Here is a 16,929-nt window from a genome sequence, read left to right on the forward strand (position 1 = left end):
TCAAGTTTGTCACAATAGTTTATTCAAATAATTGATCTTATCTTTATTGTCAATGAAATGAGCCCAGAGGTTTTCCCCAGAAGACTTTTCTGATAACACAGAGGCCCAAGAGAAAGGGCATTATGTTAAAAATAGAATAAATAACATTTCCCAGGCAAAACGATTGTCCCTGCTTGTTATGTCTTTCAAAACTCTGGGTTTCTCCTTTGGAAAAATTATTTTCTGGGAATTTCTTCTAAGGCAGAGCCATCAGTGAGGAAAACTGTCAGTGTTTTGCATCATATTGTGGAGTTTTACGACATAAAAGAAGCTGGGGGAGCATCTCTGTCTCTCCTCCTCAACAACAACAACAAAACAGCATCTTATATTCAGACTTCAATTGATCACAGTGGGGAAAACATAAAGTATATAAATGATACAATTTAGTCAATGAAGTAAAATATTTCAAAAGCCTAAATTAATGTGGCAAAGGAGGAGATATTTCAGGGAATGAATGACTAGGGAGCTAATGAGTTGCTTCTTTAGAACACCAATTGCCCCATTTCTGCATACATTTTCTTTCCACCAACACTACAGCCACCACCACCTCCATCATTACATCACTTCTACCACCTCCATTGCTGCCACCATATCATCATCATCACGACCACCACCATCATCACCTCCAACACCATCACCTTCATTTCCATCATCATCACCTTCACCTCCATCACCATCACTTCCACTGTCATCACCTCCAGCATCATCACCTCCATTATAATCACCTTCACTACCATCACCTCCATCACCACCTTCTCCACCATCACTTCCACTGTCATCAACTACACCATCACCACCTTCACCATCATCACCTCCAACACCATCACCTTCATTTCCATCACCATCACCTTCACCTCCATCACCATCACTTCCACTGTATCACCTTCAGCATCATCACCTCCATTATAATCACCTTCTCCACCATCACCTCCATCACCATCACTTCCACTGTCATCAACTACACCATCATCACCTCCACCATCATCACCTCCACCATGGCAAAAACTTTTAATTTCTATTTTACACCATCACTGTTCACTCCACTACTCCTACTCCATCAACCTCAGCTTTCCACTTATCTCCTGTTCACTTCCTGTGCTCTCCTATGAGAAAAAGATTTCATTAACACTTATAATTTAAGTGTTGGATGAGGTCTGAACCATGTGTTCTTTCTTCAACTTGTGAAAGAGATCCAATTTTTTTCTAAACTCATATGAATGATCCAAAATTCCCATTTTTGTCACGTTAGGCTTTCAAGAATAAAAGTTCTCAATAGAAGAGAACATTCTGAGGTCTAGCTTCTCTGCTCTGACTTTTCAAACCCTGTGGGAACTGTTCTGGGTACCTCCCAGCTTTGCCCTGAATACCTCTTTGTTGGTTTCCAAATGGAAATCAGACCTGTTTAAAAGCAAATCAAAGCCTCTGTGGAGGACCAGAATCAAAGGATGCTTCTTTGGCCTAGAGCTAAGACCTACATTCAATTTTTAAATGGTTTATAGAAAAATATAGGGAAGCCAGTGGCTCAGAGGTAAAGAATCCACCTGCAGTGCCAGAGACACAAGAGATGCTGGTTTGATCCCTGGGTCTGGAAGATCCCTTGGAGAAGGAAATGGAAACCCATTCCACTATGCTTCTTCAGAAAATCCCATGAATGGGGGAGCCTGGCAGGCTACAGTCCATAGGGTCACAAAGAGTCAGTCAGACACAACTGAGTGACTAAACACAGACAAAAACTGGTCAACTGGAGAAGGGAATGGCAAACCACTTCAGTATTCTTGCCTTCAGAACCCCATGAACAGTATGAAAAGGCAAAAAGATAGAACACTGAAAAATGAACTCCCCAAGCTGGTAGGTGCCCAGTATGCTACTGGAGATGTGGAGAAATAACTACAGAAAGAATGAAGAGATGGAGCCAAAGCAAAACCAACACTCAGTTGCAGATGTGGCTGGTGATAGAAGCAAAGTCCAGTGTTCTAAAGAGCAATATTGCATAGTAACGTGGAGTGTTAGGTCCATGAATCAAGGCAAACTGGAAGTGGTCAAACAGGAAATGGCCAGAGTGAACGCAGAAATATTAGGAATCAGGGAACTAAAATGGACTGGAATGGGTGAATTTAACTCAGATGACCATTATATCTACTACTGTGGGCAAGAATCCCCTAGAAGAAATGGAGTAGACATCATAGTCAACACAAGAGTCTGAAATACAGTACTTGGATGCGATCTCAAAAATGACAGAATGATCTCTGTTCGTTTCCAAAGCAAACCACTCAATATCATGGTAATCCAAGTTTATGCCCCAACCAGTAATGCTGAAGAAGCTGAAGTTGAATGGTTCTATGCAGACCTACAAGACCTTTTAGAACTAACACCCCCAAAAGATGTCCTGTTCATTGTAGGGGACTGGAATGCAAAATTAGGAAGTCAAGAAACACCTGGAGTAATAGGCAAATTTGGCCTTGCAGTACAAAATGAAGCAGGGAGAAAGCTAATAGAGTTTTTCCCAGAGAACACACTGGTCATAGCCAACACCCTCTTCCAACAACACAAGAGAAGACTCTACACATGGACATCACCAGATAGTCGACACCAAAATTAGATTGATTATATTCTTTGCAGCCAAACATGGAGAAGCTCTGTACAGTCAGCAAAAACAAGACTGGGAGCTGACTGTGGCTCAGATCATGAGCTCCTTTTTGCCAAATTCAGACTTAAATTGAAGAAAGTAGGGAAAACTACTCGACCATTCAGGTATGACCTAAATCAAATCCCTTATGACTACACAGTGGAAGCGAGAGATAGATTTAAGGGACTAGATCTGATAGAGTGCCTGGTGAAGTATGGACAGAGCTTGAGGACACTGTACAGGAGACAAGGATCAAGACCATCCCCAAGAAAAAGAAATGCAAACAGCAAAATGTCTGTTTGAGGAGGCCTTACAAATAGCTGTGAAAAGACGAGAAGCTAAAAGCAAAGGAGGAAAGGAAAGATATATCCATTTGAATGCAGAGTTCCAAAGAATAGCAAAGAAAGACAAGAAAGCCTTCCTCAGTGATCAGTGCAAAGAAATAGAGGAACAACAGACTTGTTCCAAACAGGAAAAAGGAGTTCATTAAGGCTGTATATTGTCACCCTGCTTATTTAACTTATATGCATACTACATCATGAGCAACACTGGGCTGGAGGAAGCACAAGCTGAAATCAAGATTGCCGGGAGAAATATCAATAACCTCAGGTATGCAGATGACACACCCTTATGGCAGAAAGTAAAGAACTAAAGAATGTCTTGATGGAAAAGAAAGAGGAGAGTGAAAAAGCTGGCTTAAAACTCAACATTCAGAAAACTAATATCATGGCATCTGGTCCCATCACTTCATGGGAAATAGATGGGGAAACAGTGGAAACAGTGGCTGACTTTATTTTTTTGGGCTCCAAAATCACTGCAGATGGTGACTGCAGCCATGAAATTAAAAGACACTTACTCCTTGGAAGGAAAGTTATGACCAACCTATATAGCATATTCAAAAGCAGAGAGAGTATTTTGCCAACAAAGGTCAGTCTAGTCAAGGCTATGGTTTTTCCATAGTCGTGTACGGATGTGAGAGTTGGGCTATAAAGAAAGCTGAGCACTGAAGAACTGATGCTTTTGAACTGTGGTATCAGAAAAGACTCTTGAGAGTCTCTTGGACTGCAAGGAAATCCAACCAGTCCATCCTAAGGGAGATCAGTCTGAGTGTTCATTGGAAGGACTGACATTGAAGCTGAAAGTCCAACAGTTTGGCCACCTGATGCAAAGAGCTGACTCATTTGAAAAGACCCTGATGCTGGGAAGGATTGAGGGCAGGAGGAGAAGGGGACGACAGAGGATGAGATGGTTGGATGGCATCACCAACTCAATGGACATGAGTCTGGGTAAACTCCAGGAGATGGTGATAGACAGGGAGGCCTGGTGTGCTGCAGTTCATGGGGTCACAAAGAGTTGGACACGACTGAGCAACTGAACTGAACTGAATAGAAAAACGTACAAATCTAAATATTCTATTTGACTGTTGTTTACAGAATCCAAGGGTCAGCACCAAGAAAAATTGAAGTTAGAAAGCTTCAAGACCTTGACTTGTTATTTTAAAAGCTTCAGTTTTTCTCGACACAATTCTTTTTCTCAAGAATTAAAAGTCATAAATACATGCAGCATCAATGTCTTTGTTACCCATTCCTACAATCTCCTCCACTCTCACCTGCACTTAGACAAACTTTAGGGATTTTTCATTTATTTTTAGATTTTTTTTTTTTTTTTTTTTTTTTTTACTGTTGTAAACATTCTAAGATGTAAAACCAGGTGACTGTCACAAAAAATAAATGAAAATTTCACAGCTCTTACCTTCACAAATGCAATTGTGTTTTGGAAGTTACATAGGCCAAGTTTGGGGCTTCCCTGGCAGCTCATCTGGTAAAGAATCCTTCTGCAATGCAGGAGATCCCGTTTCAATTCCTGGATCAGGAAGATCCCCTGGAGAAGAGATAGGCTACTCACTCCAGTATTCTTGGGCTTCCCTGGTGGTTCAGATGGTAAAAGAATCCACCTGCAATGCGGAGACCTGGGTTTGATCCCTGGTTTGGGAAGATCCCCTGGAGGAAGGCATGGCAACCCACTCTAGTATTCTTGCCTGGAGAATCATGGACAGAAGAGCGTGGCGGGCTGCAGTCCATGGCACTGCATAAGAGTAGGACAGGACTCAGCAACTAAGCACAGCACAGCACAGGCCAGATTTTCAGTTTACAAAACAAAGCAATACAGTGCATACTTTGCTGATCCCCCAGGACACAGTGCCTCATGTGTTTCCTGGTTTCTTTAGGATCATCAGAGCACTGGGGTAAAGTTCTGTACGCGCAGTATACAGTCTATTACTTATGCACCGGTGGACCTCACGAAAACTTAGGTTCATACAGAAAGTTCCTCTTCTGAGTTCTTCCTACTGCATGTGTTATAATCATAATTCAAATAGTTTAGATACGGACCACAATAATCCCTGAAAAAATGTTTACCTGTGTACTTCTTAGAACAAACAGAAAGGTGCCTTGATAATGAGTGAAGAAACACTCTGCAAGGAGAATGATATAAAACTTACTACAAAGGATCAAGACCAAAAAAAAAAAAAATGCACCTATGCAAAGGAAGAAATTATGCAAACTAGTCATAGACATATTTGATTGTCCTAGCCAAAAGCAGACTAAATATGTGAACACTAATGAGCTGGTGTCTCGAAGTTTCATTTGCCTAACCTGTAAAATGGGAATTAAAATTTCTAAATTATACACAATTAGTTGCATAGTTCTTGGATCTATACCTAGTATATACTTAGTATATACTTACTACATGCTTTGTGTTTTGCTATGAGTCCTGGGTACCTCCTGAAAAATACCATGCCTGAGAAAATAGATATAGTATTACTGGTTGGTTCTGTTCTAGCATATGATCTATTCTATTTATTTTTAGCTTCAAAACCCTTATGATTTATTCTAGTTTTAAGTCTTTGTGGAAGGCATGGATGAGTGATACTGTAATACTCCAGGTCTCTAATTCAAGCATTTTTGTCACCAATATCTTTGGAAGAGACATTATGATTGTAGGAGTCACAGTAATTTTTGATAAAAGCTCCAAGGTGGGGAGGGTGAGGAAACCACTTTTGGTTAGAGTGAAAACTGAACATGTCATCCTCATCAGGAATATGAGTGTCATGACACTTCCTGTGTATTACTATTAAATATTCATAGTGGTAAAGAACCCCTCTGCCAATGCAGAAGATGCTGGCACAATCCCTGGGTTTGGGAGATCCCATGGAGAAGGAAATGGCAACCCACTTCAGTAACTTGCCTGGAGAATACCATGGACAGAGGAGCCTGGCTGGCTACAGTCCGAGGGATTACAAAGAATCAAACATAGCTGAGTAACTGAGCACAGCACAACACATTTCCCTAGCAAAATATCTGGGGAGGCAGGAATCATGCTTAATAACATCCTACTAAATATTGTGAAGAAGAACTAAAGAGCCTCTTGATGAAAGTGAAAGAGGAGAGTGAAAAAGTTACCTTAAAGCTCAGCATTCAGAAAACAAAGATCATGGCATCTGGTCCCATCACTTCATGGGAAATAGATGGGGAAACAGTAGAAACAGTAGCTGACTTTATTTTTCTGGGCTCCAAAATCACTGCAGATGGTGACTGCAGCCATGAAATGAAAAAAGACACTTACTCCTTGGAAGGAAAGTTATGACCAAATTAGACAGCATATTAAAATGCAGAGACATTACTTTGCCAACAAAGGTCCATTTAGTCAAGGCTATCATTTTTCCAGTGGTTATGTATGGATGTGAGAGTTGGACTATAAAGAAAGCTGAGCACCAAAGAATTGATGCTTTTAAACTGTGTTTTTGAAGACTCTTGAGAGTCCTTTGGACTGCAAGGAGATCCAACCAGTCCATCCTAAAGGAGATCAGTCTTGAGTGTCTATTGGAGGGACTGATGTTGAAGCTGAAACTCTAATACTTTGGCCACCTGATGCAGAGAGCTGATTCATTTGAAAAGACCCTGATGCTGGGAAAGATTGAAGGCAGGAGGAGAAGGGATGAGGATGAGATGGTTGGATGGCATCATGGACACAATGGACATGGGTTTGGGTGGACTCCGGGAGTTGGTGATGGACAAGGAGGCCTGGCATGCTGCAGTTCATGGGGTCACAAAGAGCTGGACACAACTGAGCGACTAAACTGAACTGAAATATCGCGAGACTTACATCCATAAACACACACACACACACACACACACACACACATACACATGCACAGACCAAGCTGATCATTAACTCAGTAACTGTCTATTCTAAAACTCTACTCATTTTCTTATTTTAGTGAATCATATGATTGATAATTGTTGAGTGCTTTTGTGCATCATTATTTTGGTAGACACTATGATGAATAAGCTTCCTTTGTGGCTCAGCTGGTAAAGAATCTGTCTGCAATACGGGATACATGGGTGTGATCCCTGGATTGGGAATATCCCCTGGAGAAGGGAAAGGCCACCCACTCCAGTATTCTGGGCTAGAGAATTCCATGGACTATATTGTCCATGGGGTCACAAAAATTCAGACACAACTGAGAGACTTTCACTTTACTTCATGAATAAAGAAAAATTACAAGGCATGGTCCTTGCTTTTAAAGATCTGAGAGTTTTGCAGGGAGCAAAACAGTACCATTTGACACTGATTGAGGATAAGTCATGATTTGGATGGTGCTTCTTTTCAGTGATGTGAGCTTTCAGCGGATTTGGGGGGTTTAATGTATTATTTTATTTGGAAAAGAGAATTAATGATGTGTGTAGTCTTTTCTATATTCAAATTGGGAAACTGGGTTAGAGTTTTTTATCTTTCTTCTGGTTAGAACAGCACTGTACAATGCCACATATGTAATATGTTATTGAATTTTTTCTAATAAGTATGTTTAAAAAATAATAAAACTAAGCATGTGGAGTTCATTTTAATGATGTATTTTATTTAAATCAATATATCCAAAATATGATCATTTTAGCATGTTGCACTGCCTTTCATGTGTTCAGCAGTCACCTGTAGCGAGTGGCCACACTGTTGGATAGGGCAACTCTAGAGAGTCACCACCCACAACCTCAAAGGATCTGAATGTCACCACATACTATATTACATATAATTCTGACTTCCTTGATAGAGGTTTGGCTTTGTGGTCACAGGAGGGACATGCCCTTTCAAGTGCCATCCTCTTTTCTTATACTTCCCTTGTTTGTCCACAGTGGTCCAGGTGAGAATGCTATCATAGTTCTTACCTTTCATTCCTTCCTTCATTTTGTCCTCACTTTCTTAATCCCTTCCTCTCCCCTTTCCCATTCCTCCTGAGAGAGTCATTTCCTAGGCAGGTTGATAAGAAGTCTAGGGGTCCCCAAGGAGAGAGGGGTCTGGAATTCTCAAGGAGGAAAAAAGGACAACGTTTCTTTTTTCCTCTACATGGTTTAGGATTATGTATCCTGCCTGAGGACAGTCTCTGGATTAAACCTGGCTAGTCATGTTATCTTAAAATGTAAATTATGGGAGTAGGTCTGGTGAGAACTTTACAACCTCCAGAGATTCTTTGGATTCATTGGAGAGTATATAACTCCATTGCTAACACTAGCAAGAGGGTACTCTTTCTACCCACTATTGATATCTATGTCAGAAGTTTTCTCTATCTCCTTTATACTTCAATAAACCTTTATTACACAAAAGCTCTGAGCGATCAAGCCTCATCTCTGGCCCTGAATTGAATTCTTCTCCGGAGGCCAAGGAGCCCAGCGTCTTTGCGTGATTCAGCAACAACCTTTCACTGCCTCTCACCATCCCTCCCCCATTCCTCCCCTCCCTCCATTTCTTCCTTCCTTCTTCCTTTGCTTTGCTTCCTCCCTCCTTCCTTCCTCCAGTTCATGCTACTGACTTCCAGCTGAAGAAGAGGCAGAGCCTCAGAGTAGTCAGCATAGGGTTTGTAGGCTCAAGCTTTGGCACAGAACATCCAGAGAGACCTGTGGGAGTTTCAGGAGGATCATCGATGAGGGAGAGAGGAACGCCGTGGCAGAAGAAGGCGGCAAATCTGAAGAGAAGGACCCTCCTGCTCTTCTGCGCCCTCTCCGTTTACTGCTCGATTAATATGGCCTGCCAGATCCCATTTCCCCATGTGGGGATGGTGCTGGCAGGTGGTAGGGTCAGAGAATCAAGAGAAGAGAAACAGCCTGATTTGGGCATTTTCAATTAGACCACACAGTTTTACTCGCATTTTGCATACAAGTTCAGAGTCAAGCAAAATTCTATTTTGGTGTTCAATCTGAAATGATTTGCATCTAAGACATTCTCAGCATCTCAAGCTTGCCAAGGACCTGAGCCAAGGCCTGGGGATACAAGGAAAGGTAGGAGCTGGTCCCTGTTCTCAAGGGTATCTGTCACACACCGGCCAGGAAGTCTGCGCTTGTCATCAAACTGAAACTTTTCCAAAGACGTCTGTGTTCAGGACAGAAAAGCTGCAATTATTCATGGCTTCTTTTTATATGAATGTACTGCACTTCTTTAATTGCTCTTCAGAATTGTTAGTACCTAAATGAACAAATTGAATGGGAACAGTTATTCTGTAACTTAGGCAGAGCTGCAGAATGGTTGACCTTCGAATAGTGGAATTTCAGGCATCACTTAACATACAGAAGATGCATTCAAGGGGATGAACTGTCTTTCTACTCCCCCAGTTATATCATTATTATATATGAGCACCATCGAGCTATAGAGGCTTGAAAATCAAATATCTCATTTCTCATGCAGTCACCGTCCTGTTGGAAATGGGCAGGTCTCAGCTCAGTCACTTGCTCTTTGATCTCTGAACACTCGCCTAAATACTCTTAGTTTTACTTTTTTCTCCTCTACAATGAAATGAATTATTTTATCTACATAGATATTTATTACTAGGAAATAAGATAAAAATCTGTATTTGAAACCATATCTCCTAGAAGGTATTTACTGCAAAAGTAAACACAGTTCAGTTCACTCTCAGATACAAAATTTTAAAAAATCTTCATTCCCCATGTAGAATGAAACAATCTGCTTATTATAATCTTGACTCTACACACTCCAGACATTCTCTCCCTTCACTTTTTATCTCACATGCAGTCACATGGACCTCCAAGTAGGTCCCTGTCTTAAAGCCTTGAATTAGCCCTTCTTTATCTTTGGAATGTTCTTCCCCAGGACCAAATTCAACAGACTTTGACTGTAGAAGGTCAGATGGTATTTTCACCTTTGGGATCCATGTGGTCTCTGTAGCCACTACCCAGGTCTGCCACTGTAGCAGGGAAGCAGCCATAGACAGAACACAAATCAAACAGCCTGATTCTACTCCTCTATTCCAACAAAGCTACTTATTTGCAGAAGATGAGCTGCATTGGGTGCACAGGTCATTATAGTCTGCTGAACCCTGCCCTAGACCTTTCCAGTCACTGAGTCGTGTCCAACTCTTTGCGACCCCATGAATCGCAGCATGCCAGGCCTCCCTGTCCATCACCATCTCCCGGAGTTCACTCAGACTCACGTCCATCGAGTCCATGATGCCATCCAGCCATCTCATATTTGGTCGTCCCCTTCTGTTCCTCCCCCAATCCCTCCCAGCATCAGAGTCTTTTCCAATGACTCAACTCTTCGCATGAGGTGGCCAAAGTACTGGAGCTTCAGCTTTAGCATCATTCCCTCCAAAGAAATCCCAGGGCTGATCTCCTTCAGAATGGACTGGTTGGATATCCTTGCAGTCCAACACCACAGTTCAAAAGCATCAATTCTTCGGCGCTCAGCCTTCTTCACAGTCCAACTCTCACATCCATACATGACCACAGGAAAAACGATAGCCTTGACTAGACGGACCTTAGTCGGCAATGTAATGTCTCTGCTTTTGAATATGCTGTCTAGGTTGGTCATAACTTTTCTTCCAAGGAGTAAGCATCTTTTAATTTCATGGCTACAGTCACCATCTGCAGTGATTTTGGAGCCCCCAAAAATAAAGTCTGACACTGTTTCTACTGTTTCCCTGTCTATTTCCCATGAAGTGATGGGACCAGATGCCATGATCTTCGTTTTCTGAATGTTGAGCTTTAAGCCAACTTTTTCGCTCTCCTCTTTTGCTTTCATCAAGAGGCTTTTTAGCTCCTCTTCACTTTCTGTCATAACGGTGGTGTCATCTGCATATCTGATGTTATTGATATTTCTCCTGGCAACCTTGATTCCAGCTTGTGTTTCTTCCAGCCCAGCGTTTCTCATGATGTACTCTGCATATAAGTTAAATAAGCAGGGTGACAATATACAGCCTTGACGCACTCCTTTTCCTATTTGGAACCAGTCTGTTGTTCCATGTCCACTTCTAACTGTTGCTTCCTGACCTGCATACAGATTTCTCAAGAGGCAGGTCAGGTGGTCTGGTATTCCCAACTCTTTCAGAATTTTCCACAGTTTATTGTGATCCACACAGTCAAAGGCTTTGGCATAGTCAATAAAGCAGAAATAGATGTTTTTCTGGACCTCTCTTGCTTTTTCCATGATCCAGCAGATGTTGGCAATTTGATCTCTGGTTTCTCTGCCTTTTCTATAACCAGCTTGAACATCTGGAAGTTCACGGTTCATGCATTGCTGAAGCCTGGCTTGGAGACATTTGAGCACTACTTTACTAGCATGTGAGATGAGTGCAATTGTGCGGTAGTTTGAGCACTCTTTGGCATTGCCTTTCTTTGGGATAGGAATGAAAATTGACCTTTTCCAGTCCTGTGGCCACTGCTGAGTTTTCCAAATTTGCTGGCATATTGAGTGCAGCACTTTCACAGCGTCATCTTTCACGATTTGAAACAGCTCCACTGGAATTCCATCACCACCAGTAGCTTTGTTCATAGTAATGCTTTCTAAGGCCCACTTGACTTCACATTCCAAGATGTCTGGCTCTAGGTGAGTGATCACATCATCATGATTATCTTGGTCATGAAGATCTTTTTTGTACAGTTCTTCCATGTATTCTTGCCACCTCTTCTTAATATCTTCTGCTTCTGTTAGGTCCATACCATTTCTGTACTTTATCGAGCCCATCTTTGCATGAAATGTTCCCTTGGTATCTCTACTTTTCTTGAAGAGATCTCTAGTCTTTCCCATTCTGTTGTTTTCTGCTATTTCTTTGCATTGACCGCTGAAGGAGGCTTTCTCATCTCTTCTTGCTATTCTTTGGAACTCTGCATTCAGATGCTTATATCTTTCCTTTTCTCCTTTGCTTTTTGCCTCTCTTCTTTTCACAGCTATTGGTAAGGCCTCCCCAGACAGCCATTTTGTTTTTTTTGCATTTCTTTTCCATGGGGATGGTCTTGATCCCTGTCTCCTGCCCAATGTCACAAACCTCATTCCATAGTTCATCAGGCACTCTATGTATCAGATCTAGGCCCTTAAATCTATTTCTCATTTCCACTGTATAATCATAAGGGATTTGATTTAGGTCATACCTGAATGGTCTAGCGGTTTTCCCTATTTTCTTCAATTTAAGTCTTAATTTGGCAATAAAGAGTTCATGATCTGAGCCACAGTCAGCTCCTGGTCTTGCTTTTGTTGACTGTATAGAGTATCTCCATCTTTGGCTGCAAAGAATATAATCCATCTGATTTTGGCGTTGACCATCTGGTGATGTCCATGTGTAGAGTCTTCTCTTGTGTTGTTGGAAGAGGGTGTTTGCTATGACCAGTGCGTTTTCTTGGCAAAACTCTATTAGCATTTGCCCTGCTTCATTCCGCATTCCCAGGCCAAATTTGCCTGTTACTCCAGGTGTTTCTTGACTTCCTACTTTGGCATTCCAGTCCCCTATAATGAAAAGAACATCTTTTGGGGGTGTTAGTTCTAAAAGGCCTTGTAGGTGTTCATAAAACCGTTCGACTTCAGCTTCTTCAGCATTACTGGTTGGGGCATAGACTTGGATAACTGTGATATTGAATGGTTTGCCTTGGAGACGAACAGAGATCATTCTGTCGTTTTTGAGATTGTATCCAAGTACTGCATTTCGGACTCTTTTGTTGACCATGATGGCTACTCCATTTCTTCTGAGGGATTCCTGCCCGCAGTAGTAGATATAATGGTCATCTGAGTTAAATTCACCCATTCCAGTCCATTTTAGTTCGCTGATTCCTAGAATGTCGACGTTCACCCTTGCCATCTCTTGTTTGACCCCTTCCAATTTGCCTTGATTCATGGACCTGACATTCCAGGTTCCTATGCAATATTGCTCACAGCATCAGATCTTGCTTCTATCACCAGTCACATCTACAATTGGGTATTGTTTTTGCTTTGGCTCCATCCCTTCATTCTTTCTGGAGTTACTTCTCCACTGATCTCCAGTAGCATATTGGTCACCTACTCACCTGGGGAGTTCCTCTTTCGGTATCCTATCATTTTACCTTTTCATACTTTCATGGGGTTCTCGAGGCAAGAATACTGAAGTGGCTTGCCGTTCCCTTCTCCAGTGGACCACATTCTGTCAGACCTCTCCACCATGACCCGCCTGTCTTGGGTTGCCCTGCAGGCATGGCTTGGTTTCATTGAGTTAGAGGAGGCTGTGGTCCTAGTGTGATTAGATTGACTAGTTTTCTGTGAGTATGGTTTCAGGGTATCTGCCCTCTGATGCCCTCTTGCAACACCTACCATCTTACTTGGGTTTCTCTTACCTTGGCCGTGGGGTATCTCTTCATGGCTGTTGCAGCAAAGCACAGCTGCTGCTCCTTACCTTGGAGGAGGGGTATCTCCTTACCGCTGCCGTTCCTGACCTTCAACGTGGGATAGCTCCTCTCGGCCCTCCTGTGCCTGCGAAGCCACCGCTCCTCTGGTTGCTCCTCCCTGCCGCTGGCCCTGGCCTCGGGCGTGGGTGGCTCCTCCCAGCTCCCGCCCCTGGCCTTGGGCTTGGGGTGGCTCCTCAGGGTCACCGCCCCTGGCCTCGGGGGTGAGGTGGCTTCTGGCCGCCCCTGACCTAGGACGCAGGGTGTCTCCTCCCGGCCGCTACTGGCCTCGGACGCAGGGTAGCTCCTCCTGCCTGCAGCCCTGACCTCAGACTCAGGTTGTCTCCTCCCGGCCGCTGGCCCTGACCTTGGCCGCAGGGTAGCTCCTCCCGGCGCCACTGACCTTGGATGCAGGGTAGCTCCTCTCGGCCGCCGTCCCTGACCTCGAACCTAGGGTAGCTCCTCTCGGCCGTTCCTGCGCTGTTGCAGCCTGGCACTCCAAGCTGCTGCTCCTGACCTCGGACGTGCGGTAGCTCTGCTTGCCATAGCCGCCTGCGCTTAGTCCCGTCTGGCTTTTTCTTGTCATCTGGGTTTCAGATTGAGTGGGATCTGAAACCTTTCTTGGCCACCCTATGGAAAGTCTCTCTGATCCATCTCTTGATTACATTGCCCTGTTTTATTTCCTTCTCTGCATGCATTTATATATTAAACTATCTAAGTTATTCATTTGTTTATTGATTTATTGTACACATTCTTTTCCCATACCCCCATAGTTCTAGTTCCTAGCACAAAGACTAGAACAAGTAGTGGGAAGTGCCCGAGAAATGTTTGTTTGTTTGTTTTTTTAACACACGTGAATAAGTAATTGACCTGAAGGAATATAATTCTAGATGGTAAATCCTAAATTTTAGTGATAGGAAACCAAGATCCTCTGAGAGATCAAAGATCTTCAGAGACCCAAGAAGATCAGGGATTCCTACAGTTTATGAATCCCTCCACATAATCCTTTTCACAGATAAGACTTCTAAAAAGCCACAACTTTCACCTATGTGAAACAAAATAATTTTGTTCTTATTGTATCTGGGCACAATATAAACTGAATACCACATTTTATTCCCTCTGGCTATAAAATAAATGCATTGGACTTTGGAAATCATAGTCCAAATCAAAGAAATGAGTCATTCTAGCTCATTAGCAGGCTATGTGTGATGAAATGGTTTTGATGATGGCTTTTGAAGGCAGCTTTTCCTTGGAGAAGGAAATGGCAACCCACTCCAGAATTTTCCCTGGAGAATCCTGTGGATGGAGAACCCTGGTGGGCTGCCATCTGTGGGGTCGCACAGAGTTGGACGTGACAGAAGTGACTTAGCATTTAATAAGACAAGACAGTGTACTATCTATCTGCCTACCGTACCAAACAGCTTTCTCAGTTGAATGTCAATTGCATGGCTTTGCAGTGAATATTGAGGACCTTAGCAGTCTTTGCCTTCTCTGCCTTCAAGAATAATTATGGTAATGGGAAACAGAATAGATATATGGTGAGAGTGGCCTATCAGTTAGTGTCCTGGAAAGAAACAAAGGGCTGATACAAAAGGTTTAACTAAAAAGACTTCAAGGAAACTATAACAGTATTACGTACAGAGGTGAAGACAAAGGTGAGGAAGCCATCTTGGAAATATGAGGCATTCGGGGATTAGCAACAGCTGGAAGTCATTCCAACCCTTTGACCAGAAGAAAGTACAGAATAAAATTATTTTGCCAGAGTCCAATGAAAGCAGACTTCCCTGCTGGCTCAGATGGTAAAGTGTCTGCCTACAATGCAGAAGACCTGGGTTCAATCCCTGGGTTGGGAAGATCCCCTGGAGAAGGAAATGGCAACCCACTTCAGTATTCTTGCCTGGAAAATTCCATGGACTGAGGAGCCTGGTAGGCTACAGTCCATGGGGTTGCAAAGAGTCGGACATGATTGAGCAACTTCACTTCACTTCAATGAAAGCAGGGACCTGGGGAGAGAAACCAGCCAACAAGAGCTCTTGCCATAAAGACATCTGGCTCTTGCAAGAACATCAGTGAGATTTCTCTATTTTCACTTTGCCAAATTCGCCAGAAAGCCAGAGGGTAAGAGAATCACCATATGCAGTCAAGAGAACCAGGTTTCCCGAACACCAAATAGGACTGAGAGTGGATCTTGCATTGGGAGAACAAATGGAAAATAACTAACATAGTAGGTAAGCCAGGTGACAAGAGGTTGCCTCTTGGAAATCCACATTTACTCTCTGATTTTATTTGCTCTTCAATATGTGAATGCAAAAGAAAATAAGGATAAAATAAGCTGTTGCGGTATGCATTTTTAATACTTGAGGAAGTAGGTCAAAACAGTTCTAGGATTACTGGCAGGGTTTATCCAACTCAAGCCAATCTGTGTGAAGCCAACCTGAGTCTTGAGGGATTAAAAAAATATCTTTCTACTCTGATGCCAGAGGAAGAAACCTCCAGAACTAAATCTAATCTTTTGCCTGCAAAGAAACCATAGAGTAAAAGCCCCCATCACCAAGACAACGGAATTCTCCTTATTGCCAAAAACAGAGAAGGATTTCTAACATAGCCCTGTTAATGAAGGTTAATTACATGTAAGCATTATTTCCATTTTTTGTTGTTTGCATTTTTGGACCACTGTCAAGTAACATGAAATCTCTTTTTATTCTGCCAAAACAAGAATTGTAAAACCAGGTCCTATTACAAGTCATATTACAGATCTTCAAAATAAGCCTCTTAGGCTGGGCTCTCTTAACACAAATTCATTTTGCTTTCATATCTACTAGAGTGAATACAGATTAGATGCTGATCTATCTCATTTACAGACTGCGTGCTTGTCTCTAGCATAAACACCATGCTACTCCTGAGTCTTTTCTACCATGTCTTTGCACCCAGCCTTACCAACCACCATTATTATGTCAATGTCTTTCCTTAATACTTGAAAGTATGTTTTGCATATTTTGTACCAAATTTCTTTAAAAGACTACATTTTGAGCTCTTATCAAGTTATAAATCTGATTCCTCTAAAAGACTAGATGTTTCTGGAATTGATTTGAGTGACATGTTGCCTAACCTACTTGCAAAGTCTTGGTCCAAAAGGCTGTCGGAGTGACAGGAATGAAATGCTGAACTTTTCCTTAGGAGACTTCAGCTCATGAATATAAAGGTGTTTATCCTTCCTGATTTTTATAGTTGTCTTCAGGTGATCCAAGCAACTTGTTTTGTAAATCCCTCATCATCAATGCATTATGTGCTTTCTTAAAGAGAAATTTAGATGAAAATGGAATGCGTATGAAATAATTTCAGTAGCTGTCTATTTGTAATTCCAGCTGACTTCAGTGTTATTCTGGCTTATCCACTAACTCTGTGACCTTAGACAAGCCACTTACCCTCTGTGGTCCTCAGTTTTCTCATCTATAAAATGAGAAGGATGGGCTAAGAGGTCCCTAAAGCCCTTTATAACGCTAACAGACTGTGATTATGAGTCTATGTTATCCCTGGAAATATCATGAAAAATAAAAACAAAATTGATTGAGTTGA

General features: G+C 42.2%; 1 protein-coding gene and 1 non-coding gene across 2 annotated transcripts; one reads left to right on the forward strand and one right to left on the reverse strand.

Moving 5' to 3' along the window:
- Positions 1-594: 594 nt before the first annotated feature.
- LOC138076297 (uncharacterized) lies at positions 595-7,906 on the reverse strand. The gene is made up of 3 exons (XM_068968466.1): positions 7,888-7,906; positions 923-1,054; positions 595-866 (listed from the first exon to the last, which is right to left on the reverse strand). Exons 1-3 carry the CDS (start codon positions 7,904-7,906, stop codon positions 595-597), a joined length of 423 nt encoding a protein of 140 aa, XP_068824567.1.
- A 7,228-nt stretch (positions 7,907-15,134) lies between these two features.
- TRNAC-ACA (transfer RNA cysteine (anticodon ACA)) lies at positions 15,135-15,206 on the forward strand. The gene has a single exon. It is a non-coding gene; the product is annotated as a tRNA-Cys (tRNA).
- Positions 15,207-16,929: the final 1,723 nt, after the last annotated feature.

The sequence above is a fragment of the Capricornis sumatraensis genome, chromosome 3, assembly GCF_032405125.1.
Source record: "Capricornis sumatraensis isolate serow.1 chromosome 3, serow.2, whole genome shotgun sequence".
In the NCBI taxonomy this organism is placed as follows: domain Eukaryota; kingdom Metazoa; phylum Chordata; class Mammalia; order Artiodactyla; family Bovidae; genus Capricornis; species Capricornis sumatraensis.

Excerpts from the sequence above, each read along its gene's own strand:
- LOC138076297 (XM_068968466.1), bottom strand. Across the intron at positions 867-922 it reads TGGAGGTGATGATGCTGAAG|GTGATGGTGTTGGAGGTGAT; the intron begins GTGATACAGTGG and ends ATGGAAATGAAG.